The sequence below is a fragment of the Mesocricetus auratus genome, unplaced genomic scaffold, assembly GCF_017639785.1.
Source record: "Mesocricetus auratus isolate SY011 unplaced genomic scaffold, BCM_Maur_2.0 Super-Scaffold_100008, whole genome shotgun sequence".
In the NCBI taxonomy this organism is placed as follows: Eukaryota; Metazoa; Chordata; class Mammalia; order Rodentia; family Cricetidae; genus Mesocricetus; species Mesocricetus auratus.
Genome location: NW_024429192.1, coordinates 48,020,658 through 48,047,337, shown reverse-complemented (window position 1 = coordinate 48,047,337; position 26,680 = coordinate 48,020,658). Strand labels below are relative to the sequence as shown.

The window sequence follows — 26,680 nt, the reverse complement described above, 5'->3', positions numbered from 1 at the left end:
GGAACACTTCAAAACCAAAACTGTTTTCTTCACCTACTGGCCTTAGTTCTTAAAATCCTAAGTATTTGTTTCCTTCTTTAGCATTCCAGATGGCCATTAGACAAATACATCTACTTGTATTAAAAAAAATCAAAATCAAAAACCAAACAACAGTATATACCAAAAACATAAATCTCAGAGAACTTAGTTGTTCTCATGTGATGGGCACATGAGACTCCCAGGATCTTGTACCCTGGAACAAGTTGGACCAGGGACACATGAGTAGTGATAGAAATAGAGATTTTTTTTGTTGTTGTTGAGAAAAAGAAAAATACTCCCCAGAGTGGGAGTGGGCCAACGGACAAGGAAAAGTCTGAGGTACAAAGGCCCTGGGCCAAGGAGAGTCTCTGTGTTACACATGCACAATCCCCAGCTTCTCTGGCAAGGCTTTTAAAATGGTCACTGTCCGTTATGTGTAGAATGCAGTTGGAGTCTTCCATTTGTCTCTGGAACTTCCCATCCTCAGAGCTTTGGTTCCCAGACTATTTTTGAAGAAATGAATGATGATATCTATTTTCTGTAACTTCTATGCTAATAAGAGGTGTAATCCTTGCCAGTGGGAGACCACAAAGCTCTCTTCCAGTTCTCTACATTGGTTGGAGAGGAGGCTTTCGAGTTTTTGTTGTAGGAGTTGGCTTGAATCACTGTATCATAATGAGTTAAGTTTGAAACTGTCATATCTTAAGAGACACAAATTTTCCTGGCTTAAAAAAAATGCAAGAATCTGGGCTAGAAACAAACAACAAAGAGAATAGTGGGACCTTGTTTGAAAAAACAAACAAACAAAAAGGATGCTTAAAGAAAACTGAGGACATGACTCTGTAGTTCAGTATCTTGTCTAGAGTTCATAAGGACCTGGGCTCATTTCCCAACACCCCCAAACATGAATAAACCATGGTATACACCTGTAATCCCAGCACTAGGGAAGGTGAGGCAGGAATCTGTGATATTCTGTCCCAAAAACTAGTGTGTATAGAGCCCCACTTTCAGGACAACTATTTCTGAAGATAATATTATGCCTCCCAGACCAATCCTTCGGATCCTCCCAGGCTGTTAAAATCACTTAAGAGACTCATTATTTGGAGTGGGGCCTGTGAGTCATTAGCTTAACAGGAGCCTTAGGTGATTTGGGCACTGCCACTTATAATCAGTAAGTTTGGGAAATGCTGCCTTACACTGTGTCTGCTGGAAATCAATAGCCAACTTCAGAACCTGAAGACGCGATCTTGCTTCCCCACCCTCTGTATGCCACAGGGAATTAGCTATGTTCATTAGCAAGTGAGAGTAACACCACCTGGCTGCCTATAATTCAGAAGTGAGTTATTCATCAGAATTTAGGTGAAAAAAAATCTCTAAAGAGCCCTAAATCAATCAGATTTTTAAAAATTCTGCTTTAATTTCAAAAATGACTTCGCCTTTTATGATCTCTCAGCACTTTGTATTTATCTCTCTGTCAACATTTACCACATTGCATTCATTATTTTCTTAGGATCTCTGGTTTAGGTCCTCAACTCCTCCACACCCATCCACACATTACACTCCCAACTTATATAGGCACTATCTTCAAAGACCCTGGGGGACACAACCAGGTTAAGTTCATTTCAACACACCCCTCCATGCCACCTATCAAGCCTGTAAGCTGTCAATAAACCAGTGGCCTCCTGGGTACATGGGTAGACAAAGCTAAGCCTCTTCCCTCTAATGCTGGTAGGATAGAATTGAACTGTGTGCTTCTTGGAAGTGCTGTGCCAAAGTGAGCGTCTTTGAGGACAAGAATAGTCACTGTTGCCAGGAAGAGGTTAAAAGTCTAGCTCTTTTAGCTAGCTGTGTGTTCTAAAGTAAATACCCGCCCAAGTCTCCATTTACCTATGAACTGGGCATAGTTACCTGAGTTGTTCTGAAATGATGTGAGTTGCTTACTTATCATGGTTTTAGCACTATTGATTTTCATCCTTTACTGTTATTTACGTGGTGTGGGCGACTGTAGTATAAACATTCACATGTGAGATATATATATATATACATATGTATATATATATATTGTGTGTGTGTGTGTGTGTGTGTGTGTGTGTGTGTGTGTGTCCTACAGCTACAGGCTTATTTTAATGAGTGAGCTCCCAGAAAAGTTAAGTGATGGCATCTTAGTGGGAATCACTTCAATCAGCTAATCAGGTTGTTTTCTTCTTGGCATTTGGCTGAGATCAAGGAGAAAATGGGGTTTCTGATGGCAGGTTCTGGAAAAGGGAAACAGAAAGACAGAATGGGAGCCTCACTCCAAAGGGAAGCAGCTTGTGAGTTCAACAAGAAGCACTGTGTCCTTCCACCCAGGTCCCCATCGGCAGCCATCACCCCACCCCACCCTGGTGTCTTTTCCACTGCTATTTTGCAACCCTGGGATGGGGCAGTCAGAAAGGTGCCCATTCCCCAGACAAAAGCCTCACCTGCTTTTCCTTTTTCTTTGGAAAGCACTTCATTCCTGCCCATGAGCTGCTCCTCTCTATGTGATTCTCTAGTCTATAGCAACTCTGCATGTCTGCACCCAATGTCCCATCTGCCTCTCCCAACCGTGTGACCTTTGACAGTGGGCTTGACCTCCCTAAGACTGCTTCCTGTGTAATGAAGTTATTAATAGTTCCATCAATGCAAAAATAACAACTTGGCTTTAAAGAAAATAATAAAAATCCTTTATTCTGAGGCAAATATGAGTGACCTTGTCCCCAGAACTTGGATTTGATTTGTGCTGTAGAAAGAGTGGCATGAACTTCTATAGCCAGAGAAGAGAGAAAGTCAAAAACAATATGTGGGAGAAATAACTTTGATTGGGACATGAGCCAGGTGAGCTATGAAGGAGGAAGACCTCTTCTATAGTTTCAGATGTGAAGTTAGAACATTTTTGTCTCTAGGGTTTGTGGACACTGGATGTCTGCTGACTTTAGCAACACATTCCAAGAGGTTTATCCAATAGTCTTGAGAATTTTCAGCCAAGAGACAATGGTTAAAAGTAAAAGCAAGGGAACTGGGGTTGGGGGGCTCAGCAGTTAAGATCACTGGCTGTTCTTCCAACAGATCCAGGTTCAGTTCTTAGCACCCAGAAGGTGGCCCACAACCATCTGTAACTCAGTCCCAGAGGATCCAATGCCCTCTTCTGGCCTCCGTGAGCATCACACACATGCAGTGTACATATGTACAAGCAGGCAAACACTCAGACACATGAAATAAATATGTTTTTAAAGAAATAAATGGGTATTTTCCTACATGCACCTGTGACATTCCGCCTCTCAATAATCCCAGTTTTCTACTTCACTAAAGTCAAACAACAGAGTAGAGGCCAAAGAGCTTGAGGGACCTTTTAGACAGGGCTTGGGCAGGTACCTTCGGCTTCACGGTCTTCCCCAGGGGATTATAATCAGCACTAGAAGGCTGCTTTGCAGGACACCAGGCACTTAGCAAGCATTCAATAAATGGCTTTTAGTATGTCAGAGACCACTCAATCTTGACAGAGGTATTTGCATGCCTAACCCCTGCTCTAGGAGCCCCAGAGCAGCAGTGAGCAAGTAAATATCTCTGCCATTATCGAGTTGGTTAAGTAACAGTGATTTAATCTCCTATCAAATTATACACTCCTCAAAAAGCTATAATAGTACATACAGTAAAAAAAAAAAAAAAACGAAATCAGCTTTCAAAAATCTGAACTTTCAAAGTTGTAGAAGGTAAGTGGATAAGTGATACATGTAGGAGAAATTTTCAGTAAGTGTTAGTTTGTATTAACTGTACTAGGCACTCATACTGATCTCTAGTTAGTGTATTCAAGAATGCCTTGTATAGGCATGGTGAAATGGCTCATCAGTAAAGGTGTTTGCTGCATAAGCCTGGCAACTCACGTTCAATCCCTGGAACCCACATAAAAGTGAAAGGTGAGAAACTGACTCCACTAAGTTTTTGTCTGACTTGTACACTCATGCCTTGGCATGCATGCCAATCTACATCATGAACACATACACATAATGATAGCAATAATAAAAATAATAAATAATGCCTTCTCTCTCCAGTTTCACATAAGTCTTCAAGGATATACCCTGCAGTATGTTTTGCAAAATCTTTTAACAAACATTCTATGCCTTTCTTTTGTGAGCTAGCACAGCTTCCCAAGTGCTTGTTGGGTAAATACATGAGTGAAAAAATGAGTGAATGAACCTCAGAAAGCACTCAGGTTGAGTGAAGTCTTAACTATCCTCTCCTTTAAACTTCCTACAACACACAGACACACATACTCACTCACTTAGTTATACGAAGGGGAAAAAAAGTAGGTTTTCCCCAAGTCAAAACTCCAGTTGCATGGTAGACATATGCTGAATTAAATTAGGAACACAAAATTCAGTTGGGAGGTGGGTAGTTTTTGTACCATTCAATTGTCTTATGTAATCAAAATCATCTTTCACTCCTGCCTCTCTTGCATCACTATGTGATGACTTTGTTGATCAAAATCTATAAACTCCCCCTCTAAGAAGATTTCCGTTCTCAGCATCCCTATAAATTCATGTTAGGCCTTTATTTATACAGAGCCAAGTGGTCTAACTAAAAGAAAGTAAACCCAGAACCAAGTGAACAAATATGATTACTTCACTTGTTTTAACTTTTCATGGTTGCTTTTAAACAAAGCATTTTTGGACAGCGCTTCTCAAAATAGCCTGAAGATGACCAAATATAGAGATTAAATGGGAGGCTGAGAGGAAAATAAACTCCAGAAGTTATTGGGGAAGGAGGATGGACCCTTCAGGTCTTACTTTACTGGCATGACAGAGAAGTATCAAAAGGATCTCAGATGAGGGCCAGACAGAGGACAGCACCTCCTTTACTCAGTCACCAACATCTGTTGGAGCTATTTGTTCCCATCCCTTCTCTTACATAACCATCAAGCCTGCTCAGAAGAGACATCAAAAATGTACCAACAGCCAGTGGCACAAACTCTCACTGAGGGCCATGATCCTCCAGAATGGCAACCCACACACCTCAGAGCCTAAAAGTGGCAATGTATGGACATTCAAAACATAGCATTGTCCCTGATAAATCTTGCTTATTTAACTAGGATATATGAACATGCAAAAATAAAATAGAAATATGTTCCCATATGAATTGATTAGCCTTAATCCTCATGCTCTCTGTGTTAGTCTTAGGAGCTATGGAGGTTGACTCCACGTGCACAGGCAGCAGGTCACAGAGAACCTCACCTAGTTGAGGGCCATTCCTGCTCGCCCCTGATCCTCACCTTCTCCCACTTCCTAGTAGTTGGGACACAGGGTTGTGGATCAAAGGCAGTCACACTGATTAGTCTTGTTCTCATAGGTGTCTTACTATGTTTCCAAATTTTACACCCTAAAGTCACAGAGATTTTTGTTTTGGAGTCATGTTTTATGCAAAATGTGTTCTTAGCTTATTTCCTGAGCACATGGTGGGCTCTCTACTGGGCAGAGAGCTTCAGAGAGGCAGTTTTGGCACAAGGCACATATTGGGCAGCTACCCAAACTCTTTTACTAACAGCTGTGCGTCTATGGGCTAAGATGTATCTATGCACATACCACTTAACTACAAGGAGCACCCCTGAGATTGAACCTCAAGTTTGACTGCCAAAACCTTGGTACAACTGGGGTGTGCTTATTTTAAGATGAATGTCCATGAGCTCAGATCCGGGGACTCTGAGTCACTGGGTCTATGGGGTATTCGGAAATTTACATCTTTAATGAAAAGCCCACTGTGAGCCACTCTGAGAATCCCTGCACTAATTAATCTTGATGATCTCTCCTAGCAATAGCACTCTACTATTTTGTCCCTTCCTTAGCAATCAATCCCAGACATCCTGGCACACCCTTTTTGCCTGTCAGTCCTCTGGTACTGATGGTACCCACCGTGAGGAGCCAGGAAGGTGCATTGGCTCTATGATTTGCAGCTAAGGAAGGCAAGAGACTTGATTGGGTTATTGTTCCTTCCTGGGGGAAACACTAACATCCTTCTTGTCTCTAATGCCCAGGTGACAGGTGGAGTCTGGAATTTCAGCCGCATTTGCTGTGATGTTTTTGTCACCCTGGATGTCATGATGTGTACAGCCAGCATCCTGAACCTCTGTGCCATCAGCATAGACAGGTAGGGCTGTAGTCCCCTTCCAAGCTTAGGAGATAGGTGGTCCTAAAGGGGTACATAAGATATTCACTTGAGACATTGGGATCACTTCCAAGGGAACTTTCCACTGCCACTTTTCCTTCCTTGTTTTTTCTTTTAAAATAAGGTTTGCACATGAGGGGGAAAAACTTGTGACCAGAAATAATTGCTCTATAAGGTTTATTAGGCTTTTCTCCCTTCTAGCCAACTTACTCCCATCCCCCAGGATCTTGGGTTTGCTTCCCCGTTGTCCTTTAGGGCTTTTGTGACTCCTAATTGGAAGGAAAGGAAAGAGAAGAAAGAAAGACATAAAGCGGGTTGTTGAGTTGGTAGGAAATGCTATAGTCGGTTCCATTGCTCATGAAGGCTGGGGAGGTCTCACAGAGAGACAGAGCAGATTGAGATTTTTGGCCAATGTTTCCAAGTTCTTGTTACTTTTAGAGAAAGAATTCAGAAGAAACAAAGGAAGGACTAGGGAGGAAGTTTTATTTCAGGGCAAAAGTACACAATCAAGAGGGAGAGTCGCACTTGCTATATTGTATAATTAATGCACATAATAAGAGGCGGGGGGAAGGGTGTGGATTTCTCAAGAGAATCATGCTTCCTAGGGTCTAGGATAGCATCTTATGGGAAAACTCTAGTGGGGCAAATATTATTGAGTCAAAGTGGGGAGCCAGAATTTGTTCCAAATTGGTTTTTCCCCTTTTCTGTTCTTATGTAGGGTTTTGGGATATGTTGTGGTATCAGATACATGATGGGAACTAGAAACTTTGCAGGGTTAACGATAAAGCAAAGTGAAGCCATCTTGGTCGGTCATGTTGGTCTCAGTCGGCTATGTAGTATCTTGTTCTACATTGTTGGCAGGTTCCTATGTGTACACACACACACACACACACACACACACACACACACACACACGCACGCACGCACGCATGCACACACACCATATCTTCTACATTTTTCTTTGGTCACTGGAATGGATTTCTGCAATCCTGGCTTTGTTCTGCATGTGTCCCCCTATGCCACACCACTCTAAAGAGTTCCTGAACTCACTGCCCTTGTTTGTCCTCTTGTTTTATCCTCTTCTTACTCTCTCTTCCCACCTCAGTTTTAGGCTTGCAGCAAGACATCCTGAGCTGAGGTGGTGTCCCTGCAGATGTCACAGAAGGCAGGGAATTACAAAGAGGTGAAAAGGAAAATTCAGTTCAGCTTAACTTCACCAAATTGGATCAAACATCTAGAGAATCTGATGCCAGGCAGTTTACTGGAAGCATATTTAAACACAACACAATTCAGAAAAAAAAAAAGTTTCCTAGTGTAGCACAATCCCCAGTGCACAAGGAAGCATAATTACATCAAAACTCAACTCAAGGCACATGCCATTTCTTCCAAGATGAGTTCTAGAAATAGGCTACCTGTACTAGATTAAGGGCCTAGAGAAGAGTTTAGCCTAGTCTCAGTCATACAGATAGAATAGACGTAATTTGGGCTATTAGCGACCTCTTGTTCTGGTTGTTGGAGCTTGGGGGAGACCCTGGCTATACACATAATAATAGGGCCATTTAGATGCTGTCTATCGAGAATTTGCCATGTTAAGCTAAACACATTAATTCATTTCTTCTTAACAACTCCAAGGTGCTACTATTACCTTCACTTCCTCATACCCAGATAATCTGTTACAGTCCCCCAGATAGAATGAGACCATGTCAGAGTTTGAATTGATGTGACCCCAAATGAACCACCTGAAGTTTAGTTGTAAACCTCACCAACTTTCCAACTGTAGCCCTCTTTCCTCTCTGAATTCTAAACAGCAAAACATCTTCACTAAGAAGCTGTCACTGGAGCTATCTCTGTTCTTAAATCTTGGATTTTCTTTGACCTGTAGCTCTTCCAACTACCACCCTCAACCAATAGACACTTACTAACTCTGTTCTCGTGGTTTGTTTTCGGTTTGCCTCTAGTCTTCCTTTCTTGTTACCCTTGCTTCCTTGAGGTTCCAGGGGCCTCTCACTCATCTTCCACATCTATCTGCCAAGCCCTTCAAAGCCTCTGAAAAACTCCCTAGAAGCATAGCTCCAATTTCACTGCCCAGCTCAAAACCTCCCCGTGTCTCCTTAGTCTATACAAGGATTAGACACAGCCACATTCACTCTCAAGTAATCTGCCTTGACTTTTCTCATTTTTATTTTTTCAAATTTATTTTTATGTGATTATGGCTTTGCCTGCAGCTGTATCTGTGTGCCATGTTCACAAAGTGTCCCAGGAAGCCAGAAAAGGACATTAAATTGTAGCTGTGGTTTCTTGTCCTACCAGGTCCCGCTGCCCTGCTCCATCCCCAAATGAACACACAGATTCTATAATAATTATAAAACTGTTGGACGATGGATAGGACTTCTTATTGGCTAGCTCTATCTTAATTATCAACCCATTTCTATTAACCTAAGTATTTCCATGTGGTCTTTTCTTACTGGAGAAGGGTCCGGACCTGTCACTCCTTCCTCTGCTACATGGCATTTCTTCTTTCCACGCCTCTCTGCCTACCTTCCCCAGAATTCTCCTCATCTCCTAGCCCCTCACCATCTTCCTGCCTCTATTGGCTATTGGCCAAACAGTACTTTTTTCATCAACCAATAAGAAAAATATGTATACAGAAGGGCATCCCCCATCATCAAATACCCTTGGGACTGGGATTACAAATTTCTGCGAGCCACTATGTGGGCACTGTGAATTGAACACTGGTTCTCTGGAAGTGTAACTAACACTCTTAACATCCAAATCATCCCTCCAGCCCTTGTTTTCTTTTTTTTACTAATTTGTGTTTATTCTCAGAATTTTCACACATGTATAAAACATATCTTAATCTCATCTACCCCTCACTCCCACGCACAATTCCTCCAGGGACTGCCTCTCACATCTTCCCAACTTCATGTTATTCTTTTATAATTAATTATTTTAACACACTGAGTTCAGTTAGTGCTACCCACATGCCCATGAGCATGACATAATCCACTGCGGCATGGAGAACCTACCAGTGGTCACATTCCTAAAGCAGAATTACTTTCCCACCTCAATTGCCAATAAGAATGGGGCCTCAGAAGGTCCTTCTCCCTCCATGCTGGAATAACTGACTTGATCATATGCAGATCTCATGGAGGTAAGTGATTCTGCTGTTAGTCCCTGTGTGCATCAACCACACAGGTCCAGAGGAAAGCATTTTCCGGCACTGCTCCAGCTCTTACAATCCTCCTGCCTCCTCTTCAGTGTTCTCGGAGCCTTGGGGTAGGAATGGGGTTTGATACAGATGTCTCATCCACAGATGAGCACTCATAGTTATTCATTTTCAGCACTTTACTCAGAAATGGGTCTCTGCATTAGCCACTATTTCTCTGACCAAGGTTGGAAGCAGCACTGATCTGTGGATGAAACATACATCTTTAGAAGGTAGTTTGACAACATGACCATTTAGAAAAACAATATTAAGGCAGGCTTAATGGTATATACCTTTAATCCCAGCACTCAGAGGCAGAAGCAAGCAGATCTCTATGAGTTTGAGGCTACCCTGTTTTACATAGTGAAGATACCTATTTGTGGAAGGAACATTGGCTACCTGAAGCCAGAGACCATTGAGTTCTGCTTAGTATTCTTAATTCAAGCTGTGTAATAGGCATGGCAGGGAAAACCAGAGGTCATAAGGACCTAGGCCTAATAGACGTGTTGAGACTGGGCTGCTAAAGGCAATAGTACAGCAAACCCACTATTTGTATAGTCTCTACAGCATGAACTAAATGTCCAGAAATTATGTGACAGACTTGGTGTTAGAGCTAAAAATATAAAACACCTAACCCTTTTTAAACAGTTCTATGGACAAAGAACTCATAGTATACAATTAATTACTGAAATGACAGACTATGGACACCCCCATGGAGGGCCTCACCCTCCCTGGGGGAATGAGGGGATAACGGGGGGGGGATGGGGGGAGGGCACGGGAGGAGGGGAGGGAAAGGGAGAGGGACCTCGTACTGACTTGTGAAGCAACCTTGTTTCTTATCTAAATTTAAAATGGAAAAAAATATTAATAAAAAGAAAAAGAAAAAAAATTACAAAAAAAAAGAAATAAGTAAACAAAGTTTACAGTGAATTCAGGAATATAAATTATAATTATTTTGTTATAACAGTTATTTTAATATTATTATAATACTCATCATCTTTGTTCTTGCATTTACATATTTCATATTTTTATATTTTATTATACTATTTACTATAATAAATATAAACAATTGATGTGAAAAAAAAAGATTCCCTCTTTCTAGACACATCTAAATTTGTGTCAAGCTGACAAAACCAGCCAGCACACCTACATAGAGATAATAATATTTCTTTTTTATAGTGCTATTTCAAATAAGAATGCTAAAGTAATAACAAATTATGCTTGAAACCAAAGCATGTAAGACCTTTGAGATTAAGCTTATTCCCTCCCCATGTATAACTGAGGCTCTATTGGATTAGTTACTTCTCTTGTTGCTATGGCGAAACGCCAGGCAAGGACAACTTAAGGAAGGGTTTGTTTTGGTTCACAGTCTGCAGTACAGTCTATCATGTCAGAGAAGGCACTGCAGGAGGAGCATGCGATGTCTAGTCACATTGCTCACACAATTAGGAAGTAAAAAGGGGTGAATGCTGGCCCCCAGCTGATTTCCCCTTGTTTCCCCTTTCATCCAGTTCAGTGCTCACCCTCTGGGAGGAGGGGGAGGTTGTCATGGGGCTAGTGCAGCCCAAATTCAAGGAAAGTCTTCCCTCTTCAGTTAAACATCTCTGGAAACACCTTCTCAGATGTGCCCAAGGGTGAGTCTCCTACAGGACTCTCAAACCATATAAGATGACTATTGTTTTATTGAGGGTTTCTATTGCTGTGAAGAGACACCATGACCATAGCAACTCTTATAAAGGAAAGCATTTAACTGGGACAGGCTTACAGTTCAGAGCTTTAGTGCATTATCCTTATGGTGGAAAGCATGGAGATATGCAGGTCGATATGGCTCTGGAGAGGTAACTGAGAATTTTATATCCTGATCAGCAGGAATAGCTGCAGGCTGCGGAGTGGAGCTGAATCACCTACTACCATTGACAACATGAAGACATGTATACAGAGTTCTAGAGAGTCTTGAACAGCGTCTCCCTTCTTTTCCAGCTCTGACCCTCCTTTCTGTCCCCATGAGTGTACGCCTATCTGTTCAACACACCCATTCACACATAAAGGCTGGTGAGTGTCCTGTATGTTCACACACACACACACACATACACAGAGAGAGAGAGAGAGAGACAGAGACAGAGACAGAGACAGAGAGAAGTGAGGCCAAGAAGCTTGGGCCTTATAGAAGGGGGTGTGAGAACAGGATGCAGCTAGTGCTTCCTTGGTCTGAGTTGGCCAGAAGAGAGCGTCTTTTTTGCAGTTTGCCACCAGACAGGCCCACTATTCTCTTATTTGCAGAAAGGCACCATTTTGCTGGCTACAGCCATATTAACACACACTTCACCTTTCACCACTTAAAGCCCAACCAATAAGAATAAACTTTGAATAATTTGCCTCTTATAAGGAAGCTCCCAGAATGCATAGCGCTCCCTTAAAAGCTGAAAGGAGATCTGTGCTTCCAATCTCAATGGGGCAGGGGCTTACATTTCATAATGGACTGTCCTCAGCAAACCTCAAAACAGAGCTCCCCACCCCCATTCTAGGAATGAAAACTGGGCTTCAGAAAAGCTGTCCCCATTCTCCTTCCCAGCAGTGTGCAATACACAGCATTAAAATCTGTTCATGTGATGCCAGATAGCTGGTCAATTCATTAGAAATGCGGTTATTCACACAGACCTTTGGGCTTCACACAATGCCAGTCATCAGCCTGACAAACTTGACCAAATGGATTCAGTACTTTTTGGTCATGAAGCCCTGGTCCGTAATAGCGGGGTGGTAAGAGATAGGAAAAGAAAAGGAAATGATAAAAGGGATTTTGAAAGCAAGTAATAAATACTATTGTCATTAGATTCTTAGGCTTGGCTCCGGATGCTTGGATTAAAGCCTTTTTCCTTTTTAAAAACCAGAGTGGAGAGTCCTCAGATCACAAGCCCCCATCCCACGGCTCCTGCGTCTTCGCAGCAGGTCCGTCCCCTCCCACTGTATCCTGGGTCAGTGCTAACTCAAGGAGGCCGCTGAGAACGTGTCAGAAAAGGAGGACACAACCAAAGCGGTGAAAATTAGAGTCCTCGGAGAGGAGCCCCGGAATAATGCAACCAAATTCATTCACCAGAGAGTTCTTTAAGTGGCTCTCAAATGGCACCCATCACACAAGCTAGCCTCCGCGCCTTTGCTGCGAGCACAATAGGTACCAGATGAGTCACAGGCACCTTGGATTTTTAGTTTGCATCTAAATAAGCACTTTATATTTGCAAAGGGCTTTCCAGTCATTTGCAAAAAGCTTTCTCCTTCAACAACTCCACCAGGGGAGTCCACGGAACTAAAGATTTATTGAGCCCCCTGTCTGACCAAATAAAAGGTGGTGAAAAGCAGCCCTAGTAGCTCCGGGCTCATTAAACCCAGGCGGGGAGTTGGAGTCAGACCCTCCCACCCAGGCCAAGCGCCCCTTTCCTCCCGCGTCACTGTGAGTACACTGTTCTCATCAGCCCCACCTGCACCCCTACTTGAAGACGGCGATAGCCTTTAGGGGGACAGCCGTGATATTAAGAGCTCGATGAACAATCATCCATATGACAAAGAATCATAAGGTGTTCCATGTGTGCAGAAGGTCCTGCTCCCCTCATCACAAGTCCCAAACTAGACACTGCTCCCCCAACTGCCTCAGAGTACTCTACGCCTAAAAAAATAGGCCCCCTTGTTGACAAGAGTTAGGAAAGGGCACCTAGGAAGGGAACTTAGGTCGCATGAGCAGTCCACTTTTGGAGGTATAATTTCCTATGTTCTCAATGCCCTGGTTATCCTAATCTTCCCAGGTCTAGAGGCAACAAAAAACAAAACTAGCTACTGTTTCTAACAGTCCAGCAAAGTAGGCACATTGTCTCTCATTACACATGTGTGTGAACATGGGCACAACCATGCACATGCGTGTACACACACACACACACACACACACACACACACACACACACACACAGAGGCTAGAACAGCAAGCCTGCTATCAGGTGATAGATTAATGAAAACAATTCCCAGCACCTCTTCCCAGCACTGGCAATGGAACACACAGCTTGGAACATGCTGCCTTGCACTCTGCCACACAGGGGCACCTCCAGTCTTTGGTTCTTTAAAACATGGTTATGATACCTAGCAAAGGCTACCCTCAAGTTTGGGATTCTCCTGCCTCCACCTTCACCCCCTGAATGATGACATTACAGGCTCGTGTCACCAACCCTGCCGGTTAAATTTCTCCCACAGCAAACTGCCTTGAAGCCTTCTCTGGGCCCCTAGCAAACTGCCACGTTCAGTATCTAAGCAACTTTAGGCCAGTCAGTCACCCTTGCTTGGTTCCCTGATCTGTTTGATGGAGACATCAGCAAACTACCTCAGCACTTCAGCAGTGGCCCTCACAAGAAAGTGCTCGACACTTGTCTGATGGAGAAACAAATTTCCTATGCCCTGCCTGAGAATCAGGAGAAAGAGAATGACAATCTTAAAACCTAAAACCACACAGACATGAACAATCATGGGTCTCTTAGGCTAGCATAATAATGATGGCAATAACAATAAGAGCAGTAAGAATAGCCTTTCGAATTATAAATTGTACTAAAACAAAACAACAGCAAAAAACCTTCGCAAATGTAATCTCATTCAACAGCTGTGAGCAGTCCAGTTGGGCAGGTTAACCCTCCTGTATGATGCAAAAATTGAAGCAGACAGCTCAGGCCACGGCCCACTGTCAAGCTGCAGAGCTGGGGACAGAGCGCCTCAGGGCTTACCACAGTGTGTGTACACTGTCTGCAGTTGGGTCAGCTGAGTGTTCCACAGGAGAAAGGGCCCAGAAAGGTAGACGCTGAAACAAAGGAGGGACTGTGACAGGGCATACCCAGAGGGAGGTGGCCCTGGTCAGGCTTCTTTCTCCATCTAAGCCAGGCCATGCCTTTCCCAGGGCTTTGGCCTCCGCTTGCCTGCCTGCGGTTAGCCTTCAAGAATAGCTCTGAGAGAAAACCAGAGGCTAAACAGTCTCCCTGGGTGGGAACACGGGGTCCTCGCGGGGCTCCAGGAATGCAGGGGAGCGGTTTTCCCGCTCTGCCTCCCCACAGAGCCTGGAGAGCCCCCAGGTGAGCCGTGAACTTCTCACCCCGGCAGAGCTGACGAAATTCTTGCTGCATTTTGGTGCCCTCCAATGGTGGATTCGGGAACAACCTCAAGCTCTTAGCCACCCACCTAGGACATGCTGGGGGGCCTCATTTATTCTAGCGGCTTAATCGTTTTGAAAGAAGGGAAAGGGTGTAATGTGACAGTGGAAGACTGTAATCTTGTCTCTCATTTCTTACCCAAGTGAACGAGAAGCTTTGACAGAATTCTCCCTAATGCAGAGTCGTCTAGTAAGATACATTAGATGTTAAAAATACACGTTTCTGGGTTGCACTTTAGAAGTACCTCAGCGAAACCACTAGGGGCATAGCCTGGGAGTGTGCATTTTAACAGCACACCCTCCCCCAATACATGCTCCCCCAAACCCTCCACATTTTCCACACCCCATACACTGACAATTAGTAGAATCAAGCTACTTGAGGGAATCCACACTGGTCTCCATGTACGAACCACTGGACCATTGTGACTTTCATACCCCAAACACTTGCTTCCTTACAGGACTAGGAGAGCTACGTGTGCCTCAAGAGGGAATGAGGGCCTTGGTAAAAACACTGGCCCAGGAGATATGGGATCTGGCTGGTCAAGGACCGCTCCATTGCAAAATTTTGAGTCCATCCTGACTTCTCTGACCCTATGGTCCCTCTCTTATAAGCAGAAAATAAGTACCCAGACTGAGAGGCCTGAAGGACCACCAGGGAAATGTGCTGTGTTCCTGCACAGACCACGCAGAGCTCAAGAGAGGGTTTGTAATGTGTGCTCCAGAAGAGAGGACTATGACCGCCATCGCCTCCCTTGAGATTGATAGGGACTTTAAACAGGACTTTACTAAATCAAGAGCTCTCTTTCTACCTCTTCAGAAGAAAGCTACCTTTGTCACTGATACGATATGGACCAAAGTCAGCATTAGCTTTCATATCAAAACTCACAGTACTCTCTAGACTGTTCTGTCAGGAACACAAATGTTAACTCTCAAACGCCAGCTGTGTAAGAGGCAGAGCTGGAACACAGGAGATGGACACACACAGGAGGAACAGGGACCATTGCCTAGCCCCTTCTCACCCAGCATGCATCTCACTATTCCTTAGTCCAAGCTTTGAGATGCACAAGACAGATTGAGGAGACCCCTGCCCTAAATCTGGCATCAGTGCTCCCAGGAAACTGAAAAAACAAAAATTGTTGTCTACGTTGAGACCCATATCTAAAATCCCATGAGCCTGGCTAGGATTAAATCATTCTTTTAAGAGGAAGGAACCTTCTCAGGACCACTGAGACAGACAATAGCTTCTTATTTGTTTTGTGCATGGGTCTACGGGGAATACTGAGATATAAGATGTTCTGAGCCATTCAGTAACTTAAACCAAGTGGCCATCTCAGACAAGCTCAATGAGGAATCAAGACACCTACACTCGGGATGCCAATGCCATTGGTCGGCATAGGTGCACTATAAATTCAAAGTTACAGGTGTCTAGCTGGGGAGGCACAGAGAGGTTCCTCAAGATGTTAGGAAGGCAAGACTGAATTCTCAGAGAGGAGGAAGGATAATGGACTAGACAAAGACTGTGAGAAAGTATCCACCATCAGGCCAATTTGGCTGGAGCCATGAGTTCATGCCAAGAGCCAACAGAAAATTGTGTTCATGAAGGAAGTCAAGCTCACACTGAAGAAAATCGGTTTAGCCTGTGTATACAAAAGGAGCCAGTGACAGTCTATTCGTTTTCTGCTGTGGCAGAACAAATTATCACAAGTTTAGAAATACGAACCACAACCACAACCCTGCACACACAGTCAAGGGTTACAAGACAGAGCCCAAGTTGTGGGCAGGGCTGTGAATTGTCCTCCAAGCATGTTCAGGCTGTAAGTAGGACTCAGTTTCTTACAACTATAGCAGTGTAGTTCTTACTATATTGTGGGAGGTCAGTCAGGGCCTTTTACTATTCCCTGCCAAAGAACCAACTAGGACAGTTTGATCCTCCAGGCAAGATAATTTCTCGTGCTTTGAAGCTCTTTGAGTTCAGGAACAAGTCAGTCCCTATTAAGGTTCACCTGATTAGGTCAGGGTCTCCCAAAACTATTTCCCTTTTTATTAGCAGTCTAATCATGAAGGAATGTTATGTTATTCCCACAGGTCTATCCCATATGCAATAGGTGGGGATTAGATGTGACAGAAATCCTGGGAGTTCTTCTGTCTTAGCATTTTTAGCTATGGAGGTAGGGAAGACATCATGAAATTGGGGTAAGCAACTTGGTGGCAGAAGACCACCTAGATAGCAGATCATAGAAGGGCTTGGGCTAAGCAGAGAAATGATCACAGTGTTTGGTTTATGGCATCTATTGCTTTTCTGCCTAGAACAGCTGAGTCCCTCTGATACCATGCACTTGGGCGGGTTTCCCCTGACTTAACCTCTTCAACATTCTCCATCACATCATCCAACACATCTCTTTAACAGTCTTTTTCATTTTATGTCAACATGTTTGTTTGCATTTGTGTTGTTCACCCCCTTCTCTGAACTCTAAGCTCAATGAGGATAGAGTCAGTGTCACCTTCATGGGTCTCCATCCAGAATGGGGCCTGACAGGCTGTGTATTATATATAGTACACAGCAGGGGCTGTATAAACACTGAATGAAAAGTGAAATGGGCAGTAAGCAAGTGACATGGAAAGGTCAAAGACCAGTCAAAAGGTCAGGGTGTTGTGTCTGGACTTTTTTTTTTCTTCTTCCTTTTTTTTTCATTTAAGTTAGAAACAAGCTTGCTTCACATGTCAATCCCTCTCCCTCCCCTCCTCACCTATCCTCCCCACCAGGGCTCCAATTCCCCCACCCAATCTCCACTCTGATCCCCAGGGAGGGTGAGGCCCTCCATGGAGGATATCCAGAGTCTGCCATTTCATCCAGGGCAGGGCCTAGGCCTTCCCCCAAGAGTCCAGGCTGAGAGAGCATCCCTCATAGTGGGCTGGGCAACCAAAGTTCTTGAAGAGAGCAAAAACTAGAACTAGATGAAAGGATGTGGGAAGCCAGGGTTTGTTTTGAACATCTTGACTTTGTCTAGGGAAGTCCAAAAAGCAATGGAAATGTGTGTAAGTAGTGACCAAAGAAAACACACTAGCCAATCAAAATAAGGGACAGACTTTGACGGTGTGGCATGGTCAGTCTTCATTATCAATTTGATTGGATTGGGAGCTACCTGTGAGATTAGTAATCACTCTGCTGGGTGTATCTGTGGGTGTATTCTGTGATGATCAGATCTTAAAGGAGCTGGCATGGTCAGTGGTGCAATCTACTGGTGGACTAAAAATATAAATTGACTATTGAAAGGTCATGGAACTGTGGAAGGTGTAGCCTACTCGGAGGAAGTAGGTCATTAGAAAAATGCCTTTGGGGGTATATGTTGGCCCTGGCTCCTGATGGTTCTCCACTCTGTTTGCTGACTGCTTGAGATGAACCGTCTCTTCTTCCACACACTCTTACCACTGTAGAGTTCAGCCTCACTGAACTACCAAAGTAAGGAGCCAACCAACCTCTAAAACTGTGAGCCTTCCTCCCTTTAAGTTGTTTCTCTCAGATGTTTGTCATGGTCATGAAAAAGACTAACATACCACGTGCTTGAAAACTGGATTCCAAAGTAAGCTTCCATTGGATATTAGCTCTGTTTTCCAATCCTCTCTTAGTTGGAATGCTTATCACTCTATGAGTAGATTGTATACTCACAGACAAGCAGGGAGTAAGCAACTCACTTGGGCACAGTACTGTTATCTGGAAAACTGTGGGAGAACATGAAGGCACACAGACCCACATTTAGTGTCTTCAGAGTGCAGGGCGGTTATGAGTTGTGCTGGTCATCAGGGAGAAGCCCACCCACAACTCAGTGCTGCTCTGTTAACTCTTCAGTCTTTGTCCTTTTTTCTGTAAATCCTCAAATGAGTTCTTCATCTCTCTTAGCCTTTCTGCTTTCACTGAAACAATATTTTTCCTTCCTTAAAATATTTTTATGTAAACTTTGACAATTGCATACATGTATGTGTTGTCTCTTGATCATACCCACCCTCAACTCATGCCTCCCACACATCAACACATCCTTTCATGTCTCTCTCCCCCTTTCCTCTCTCCTTTCTTTGTAACTCACTGGAGTATTCTATTTATCTAATCTAATCTATCTATCTATCTGTCAATCATCTATTTATCTATCTCTATCTACCTTATCTCTCTATCTTTTTATCTATCTGTCATCTGTCTCTCTATATGTATCTATCTGTCCTCTCCTGTCCCCTTTCCTGTCTCCCCTCTCCCTGCTTTGTAACTCATTGAACCCCGTGCTTCCTGATAATGTTGACACATTTGTTGGCTTGACCTTATGCAGGTCTGTCTGTGCAGGTAACCATAGCTTCAGTAAATTAATGAATGTCATGTCCACGTCATGTCCACATGGCAGCATTCCAGGGCACTCCTCCCCACCATCCAGCTCTTACTTACATTGTTTCTGCTCCTTCTACTGGCGTCAAACACTTTCCTTAACTCTCTTCAACTAAGTAAGGTTCCTCTTGTCAGATGCTTCAATGAATCATCCTCTGGTAACCTCTTTCAGCTGGTGCTCCCATCATGCCTCACACACGTCCTTACTCCGTCTCAGGTACACAGCAGTGGTCATGCCAGTCCAGTATCAGCATGGCACCGGACAGAGCTCCTGTCGGCGTGTGACACTCATGATTACAGCCGTGTGGGTGCTGGCCTTTGCTGTATCCTGCCCTCTTCTTTTTGGCTTCAACACAACAGGTAAAACTATTGGTTTTGCTTCCTGAACTCATGAGGGCCACACCTGAGTGACTGTGAATGGTAGCCCCCACCCCCAGTGTCTCCATCCCTATTCAAGTGAGTGATCAAGTGAGCACGCTGTAGACCGCAAGGTGTTGGCCTTTGTCAGGTATAAAGCAAGTGTACAGCAAAGCCTCACCAGTTATTGTCACGAACATCTAGTTTGACCCAGCTCATGATAAATCTACTTCATTCCTATTTTGAAAGAAATGTCACTGCTCAATGGAAGATATGTAATATAAATGTAAATAAAACACAATTATGTTAATAATTCAAGTAGGATTTGCTAATGAAAAGATAACTATTTGGAACCAATCTACAATGCAAAGTAACAATCACAAAAGCCTGGAATAAGTTATTTATTTCTAACTTTTTCTCCAATAAGAATCATTTCTGACATTTGAGAACAAGTTCTGAATACATATTTTTATTTTTAATATGCAAAATTGTGGCTATGAAGTTGGCAGATGGCTCATCTCCTGAATGGGCAGATGGACAGACCAATGGGTGGATGGACGAATGGATGGATGGATGGATATACAGATGATAATATCTGAGTCTGTGATGATTTGGATTTTTAACCATAAGACATCAATCCACATTTGCACCTCCCATGTTCTTTCTTTTGGGTTCAGGAAATCCATTGTTAAACAAAAACTATTGAAAATGTATTATGATAGAGAAGAGAAGAAAGAATGGTATAATTTAATCTTAAAAATAAAAAATATTTTAAAAGAAAACATATGAGAGGAAAGGGAAGAGGAAATTTTTGTAATTATGATCTCAAAATGAAAGAAATAATTTTTAAAAATTTAAAAGAGGATGTGTTATGAATGAGCACGCTTGCTAAGAAAAAAAAATAACCTGAATGAGTAGTGTTCTGTAATCATATAGAATTCTTATTTTGTCCATCTGGATTGGCTTATTCAGTTCCTACTAGATTCCAGACTTGTAAATTCCTGATCTATATGTACTTACTAGTCACAAAGCCATATGTTTATATACATGCAAATATTGTTGAGACATTGTTATATGTAAATCCTGGAAAATTCCAACGTATTAACAATCTTCCAGGCATCGTGTCATGGACAACGATTTTATAGTTAGAGCACACTGAGGAAGGTAGACAGCGATCTAGAATGAGAAAGCTCTAGATGAGCTCCAGCTGTCCTGTTTACCAGCAGCGCTTCCTTGAACAGCTACTGGACTCTTCTGAGCTCAGCTTCCTCACTGATGAATTTAAGACAGTAATATGGTGGTGCATAAAGGAACAACTTCAGACGTATGTTAAGTCCACATATCTAGTTACAAAGTTTTCAGTATTTAATTTTTATAAATGGCCCCCTACACTAAAAAAGTTCAATGATTTCATCTCTGAAGCTACATGTTCCATGTGAGCTCTATAATATGTGGCATAATAATATATGTATCCTTCTTATTACTGTTTAGGGTTATAACAAAACTATATGTATCATTATATATGGTGTAGGGAATTTTTTAAAAGCAAATTTTAGAGCAATGAAATAATTCAAATGAACAAAATAAGAAATATAGACTTGATTACTTTTAATAAATAATTTTTTAATTTTATGTACAGGAGTGTTTTGCCTGCATGAATGTCTGGTCTTTGAACCATGTATGTGACTGATTCCCACAAAAGCTAGAAGAGGGCACAGGACACTCTGGAACTTGGGTTAAAGACCGTTATGAGCATCATGTAGACCATGGGAAAGGAATCTCTGGAAGAGCTGAACCATCTCTCCAGCCCACAAAGCATATACATTAACTCTAAGCTCTTAGCCTCCATATAATGTAACTCCTTTATAAAGGCCTCAAATTGAGATAACATGAATAGATGTGTCAAGCACATACTATCTTCTCAGGGTCAGTCTTGTTTCTCTGATACATCGAAACTTAAGAAACCAAGTTATCAACAAATGTTTTCCTGGTTAACGCAGAATGTTCATAACATTTGGTCCGTGTGGTAGTTTGAATGTAATTGGCCCCCTAAATCTCAAGAGGAAGTGGTATTACTAGGAGGTGTGGCTTTATTGAAGTAGGTGTGGCTTGTCAGAGGAAGTGTGTCACTGTGGGGGCAGGCTTTGAGGTCTCTTTAGCTTAAGCTTTGCTCAGTGTGACCTTCAGACCACTTCAGGTTGCCTGGAAGATGAAGACTGTCTGCTACTTCTCCAGCACATGTCTCTCTGCATGCTACCACGTCCCTCCCACCATGATGATAATGGACTGAACCTATGAACTGTAATCGAGCCACCTCAATTAAATCTTTTCCTTATAAGAGTTGCCCGGGTCATGGTGTCTCTTCACAGCAATAGAAACCCTAACTACGACAGTCTGTTACCATCTTATTCTTCATTACCTATTCCTTTTGTTTTGTTTATTTGTTTGCTTTTTGTTTTGTTTCTAACTGAGTGACACTTTATACCCAAGAGGACATGTACACATACACACCACAAAGTATTGCCCATTTAAATAGATACGGGCAAGATGCAAAAGTAAAATATCTTTTGTGGCCAGTGTTAAATGTGCCCTATGGCCTAGTCAGATAGCTAAGGTGACACATTGTTTCTGTACATGGGACTCTCATATGGGAACTGTGTGTCCCTGGAGGACTCTCATATGGGAACTGTGTACCACTGCTTGACCAAGGCACTGCTTATCTGCTTGTCTCCAGCACATGTCACCATTTGCTGCGACAAGTGTAGTTCCCTGGACTGAGCCTGGTTCCCCTACATATTCTGAGATGCTGGTGGAGTAGGTCCTACTCCCTCTCACAGGCACACACACATCCTGAGAACAGCTGAAATCATCTCCAGATCTGACAGTAGACAGAGTTCTCAGCTAATGTCAACATTGCAAGTAAAGAATGATGAGCTAATTGCAGCATGTTGGCACCAGTGACATCATTATTGTTCTGGAAACAAAGCCCAGGAAAATCGTCTCAGGATTTTCAAATCGAGAATCAAAAGAAGACTGTGGCCTAGCATGGTGTAGTATAAGACCCTACTGCTTCTCTCAGAGTCTCTCTCTTACTTTGTGTTTTATGTTTTTATGTGCCTGAAGGTTAGTTTGTTTTACATTTGGAGGTCATTTTGTTTGTCTTTCTTTTTGAGACAGCAGCTCATCAAGTTGCTCAGGAAGGCCTTGAATTTATAATTCATCTGCCTTAGCCTCCCGAGTAGCTGAGATTATATGCTTCTGCCACCAATCCAGGCTTTCTCTTATGTTTAAGTTTCTTAGCAACACTGTACTAAACCCTCCAATTGTTCTCATATTGTAGCAAATGTGTGGTCCATTATAAGGACCCAGTAGGTATTAGCTGGTGTCATTGTCATGATTATGTGACAGAAAGTTTTCTGTGCCTTAAACTGCAGCTAAACATCTGCTCCTAGGGAGATATAAAGAGTGATGCTTCTCTGGGTGGTCACAGGGAAACCCAGCTGTCCCTTCCTACAACACAGTTCAGGGAATTCATGAGCAGAGCTCAGGCATAAAAAATCCTGCCTTGGTCTCTGACACAGTCTGACCCTCTTGATGTACTTTCATTATCCTGATAGATATGGCCTGCCTTGGTCAGTGTTCTATTGCTGTAAAGAGACACCATGACCATGGCAGCTATTACAAAAGAAAGCATTTAATTGGGGCTGGCTTACAATTTCAGCCATTTAGTCCATTATCTTAATGGCAGGAAGTACAGCACCAGACAGGTGCGGTGCTGGAGAAGTAGCTGAGAGCTACACCCTGATCTACAGCAAGAGAGTGGGACACTGGGCCTCCCATGGGCTTTGAAACCTCAAAACCTATCCCCTAGGAACACACTTCCTCCAACAAGGCTGCACCTCCTAATCTTCTCAAGTAGTACCACTTCCGGGTGACCAAGGACTCAAATAAGAGCCTATGATGGTCAATCTTACACAAACCACCACAGGTCCCCTCCAACTCCCCCACTGGCAAGTTCATTCAAAAGCCCAATACAAACAACTCTACCAGTTTGTTGATACTCCTCTGACCAGTAGGGGTGGAAAGGGCCTCAGGTGTTGTCACTTGCACCTGATTTGGAGCAAGCTTGACTTTAATAAATGTAACAAGGCCTTTTCTTTTAAGGCGATGGCCTGCCACTTGTAGTTCTGAACTAGAGACCACAGACGCAAGCTAAACTTCAGCCAATTTGCACTCCGAGTGGCTTGTTTTCTTTGAAAAGGGGTAGCAGGAGGCAGGATCTTGGGTGGGAGAGAGTTCCAGAGCTGCAGGGCCTGGCTGACAGGTATTGCCCTAGCTCCACCAGAGACACAGAAGTTCAGTCAACCATCAAATCAACAGCCCCTAACGATGCGGAGGAAGGTTGTACGTTCAAACAAAAGGGCAACCTGAAAGATCTCCGAACGAGCTCGAGTCCTTTCATTTCACAGATAAGAGAAACAGTATTTGAATTTCTGTCAAATCAGATACCCATTGTGTGATTTTAAAAAGAGAGTTCTAGAATGAATAAGCAATAGTTGGTGATCAGATTTAAGAATTCTTCTGGGTAAGGGACTTAAAGTTAAGAAAATCCTATCAGTTGGCTTGATTTTCATTTAGTAAAAAAAAAGAAAATTGTTATTTATTTTATTTTAGTGATAGAAATGTCACCTAGCTCTCAGAACACTGGAGACAGGAGAAACGTGGCTGCTCAAAAGTTGAAAAGAATAAAAGCACACTGTTTGAAAGATAGTGATTCATCCTAAAATCAGATTCATCAGCATCTGTCTTTGGAACTGAAGTGAGGTCAAGTTCTTCAGCAAGTCTAAAGTTCATCAGTCTTTCACGTCAACCTTCTCTCGACCTTGCCGTTCACATCACTACGGAGCTCAAGTTCTCAGCCTAGCTCACAGAAACCTCCAAGGCCCTCCTTGTTACAGCTATTGTTGCCTCTTCTTTTTTCTGTGTGTGTGTGTGTGTGTGTGTGTGTGTGGTGTGTGTGTGTGTGTGTGTGGTATGTGTGTAGGTGGTGTGTATGTGTGTTATGTATGAAGTGTGTATAGTATATTGAATATGTGTGGGGAACGTGTATGTATGTGTGTGGTGTGTGTGTGGTATGTGTGATGTGTGTATGGTGTGGTGTGTGTGTGTGTGTGGTATGTGTGTAGGTGGTGTATATGTGTGTTATGTATGAAGTGTGTATAGTATATTGTATATGTGTGGGGAACGTGTATGTATGTGTGTGGTGTGTGTGTGGTATGTGTGATGTGTGTATGGTGTGGTGTGTGTGTGGTATGTGTGTAGGTGGTGTGTATGTGTGTTATGTATGAAGTGTGTATAGTATATTGTATATGTGTGGGGAACGCGTATGTATGTGTGTGGTGTGTGTGTGGTATGTGTGATGTGTGTATGGTGTGGTGTGTGTGTGTGTGGTATGTGTGTAGGTGGTGTGTATGTGTGTTATGTATGAAGTGTGTATAGTATATTGTATATGTGTGGGGAACGTGTATGTATGTGTGTGGTGTGTGTGTGGTATGTGTGATGTGTGTATGGTGTGGGGTGTGTGTGTGTGTGGTATGTGTGTAGGTGGTGTGTATGTGTGTTATGTATGAAGTGTGTATAGTATATTGTATATGTGTGGGGAATGTGTATGTATGTGTGTGGTGTGTGTGTGGTATATGTGATGTGTGTATGGTGTGGGGTGTGTGTGTGTGTGTTTTGCACATGTATATAAATGGCAGAAGTTTAATTCAGGGTCTTACTGTGTTGCTTTTTGAGATGGGATCTGTCATTAAATCTGGAATTTACTTATTAAGCTAGACTGGTTGGACAGTAAACCTTAGGAATTCTTCTGTCTCTGCCCCCCCCACCTGCACCCAAGTATGGGGTAACGGCCATACCTGTCTTTGTGCGTGCATGCTGGGGATCCAAATTCGCATCCTTGTGCTTGTACAGCAAGCACTTTATGCACTTGTGCCCTCGCTAGTGTCTTATTGCCCAGCATAGGAACTCTGAACCTAGCGTGTCCTCCATCTAACTCAGTAAGTAGATGTCTTTGCCCCACCCCTTTTCTTTCTGTTTCTAGAAAGTGATATGAGAGACTCCCCATGCCTATCTGGCCTTCCACCAGCCAGTGGGTGCTTATGTGCCTAGATAAAATGCTCCTTTGTACATTTTCCTCATTTGTTTTCATCATTCATATATTCATTCAGTAACTACCGTGCTCCCACACAGTGCCGATTCAGATCAGACAAAGGCACTGTGTCTCCTGAAGAAGCCTCAGCAGCCCAAACCACCTCTTGAGGACTCAACAGAGAAGCATTTAAGACTGCTGTTACATGAGGCCTCCCATTGCCCTGATGACTAGATGCCCACCCACAGCGCTCATCAGCCTCTAACTCCAGTGTCTCCCCACTGGCTGTACAGACCTGAGACCACATAACACGGTGGGAAGGACTCTGGAAATATTGGTTTGAGTGTGGACAGCAGCTGTTTTCAGAGGAGGAAGTGGGAAGGGATGACAAAGCAAGTCCAGCGATTGTAAATGAAGCCATCATGGTCAATGACCCTAAATAGCTGCTGGCTTCAACTTCATTCCCTCTTCCCTTCATACACACAGTTGTGATGTTTTTAATGGAAAAATAAATGCTTGCACATGATAAAACATTCATAAGGTATAATGAGATACACACAGACTTCTATCTATGTCAGTCTGCCTCCTACCCTGGATTGCCAGAGCCCCCATCCCTCCTCTGCAGCAAACACTAATATTCCTGAAAGACATTGCTTGGAACAAGTACATCTATGTGTGTGTGTGCGTGCGTGCATGTGTGTGTGTGTGTGTGTGTGTGTGCGTGTGTGACAGAAAAACATACTATACCTACTTTTGACTCTGTTATTTTCAAGAATAGTTCATTTATGGACGTTAACAAGGAGGACAGAGAAAGGGAGAGACAGTGTGCACAGGAACAACGAGGAACACTCAGCTCACCAAGGCAGGCGGCATGGAGCTAACTCTTGGGAAAACAAGTCCTCTGGCCCTGCTTACTAACACACGCTGAGACTCCTCCTCACCACAGGTGGCACTGAGATCTGGGCCAGCCAGTGACAGCAGGCGAGCTGACTTCAATGGCAGGGCTGATCACGACTTCATGGCTCCCTAGAGACGGAGAAGGCCCACCAGCTGCCACCCCATGCCTGCCCCCAACCTCATTGTCCCCAGAACAGAAGATGTTAGTTTAGTGATCACTACCCAGGGATGCTGGTGCAATGTCTGGTGAGATGGCATTCATTTCACCCCATCTCCCATGAGAGGATTTGGGAGCAGCCTGTAAGGATTGTGGGCCATGCTGTTACTGAAATA

At 43.2% G+C, this 26,680-nt stretch overlaps 1 protein-coding gene across 1 annotated transcript in view; it reads left to right on the top strand.

Moving 5' to 3' along the window:
* The window catches only part of Drd3 (dopamine receptor D3), a 56,740-nt gene that overhangs the window by 20,674 nt on the left and 9,386 nt on the right, over nucleotides 1–26,680 (top strand). Inside the window, exons 3-4 of the mRNA XM_021229872.2 lie at nucleotides 6,065–6,177; nucleotides 19,160–19,302. Coding sequence (XP_021085531.2) covers nucleotides 6,065–6,177; nucleotides 19,160–19,302 — 256 coding nt within the window. The remainder of the gene's footprint in view (nucleotides 1–6,064; nucleotides 6,178–19,159; nucleotides 19,303–26,680) is intronic.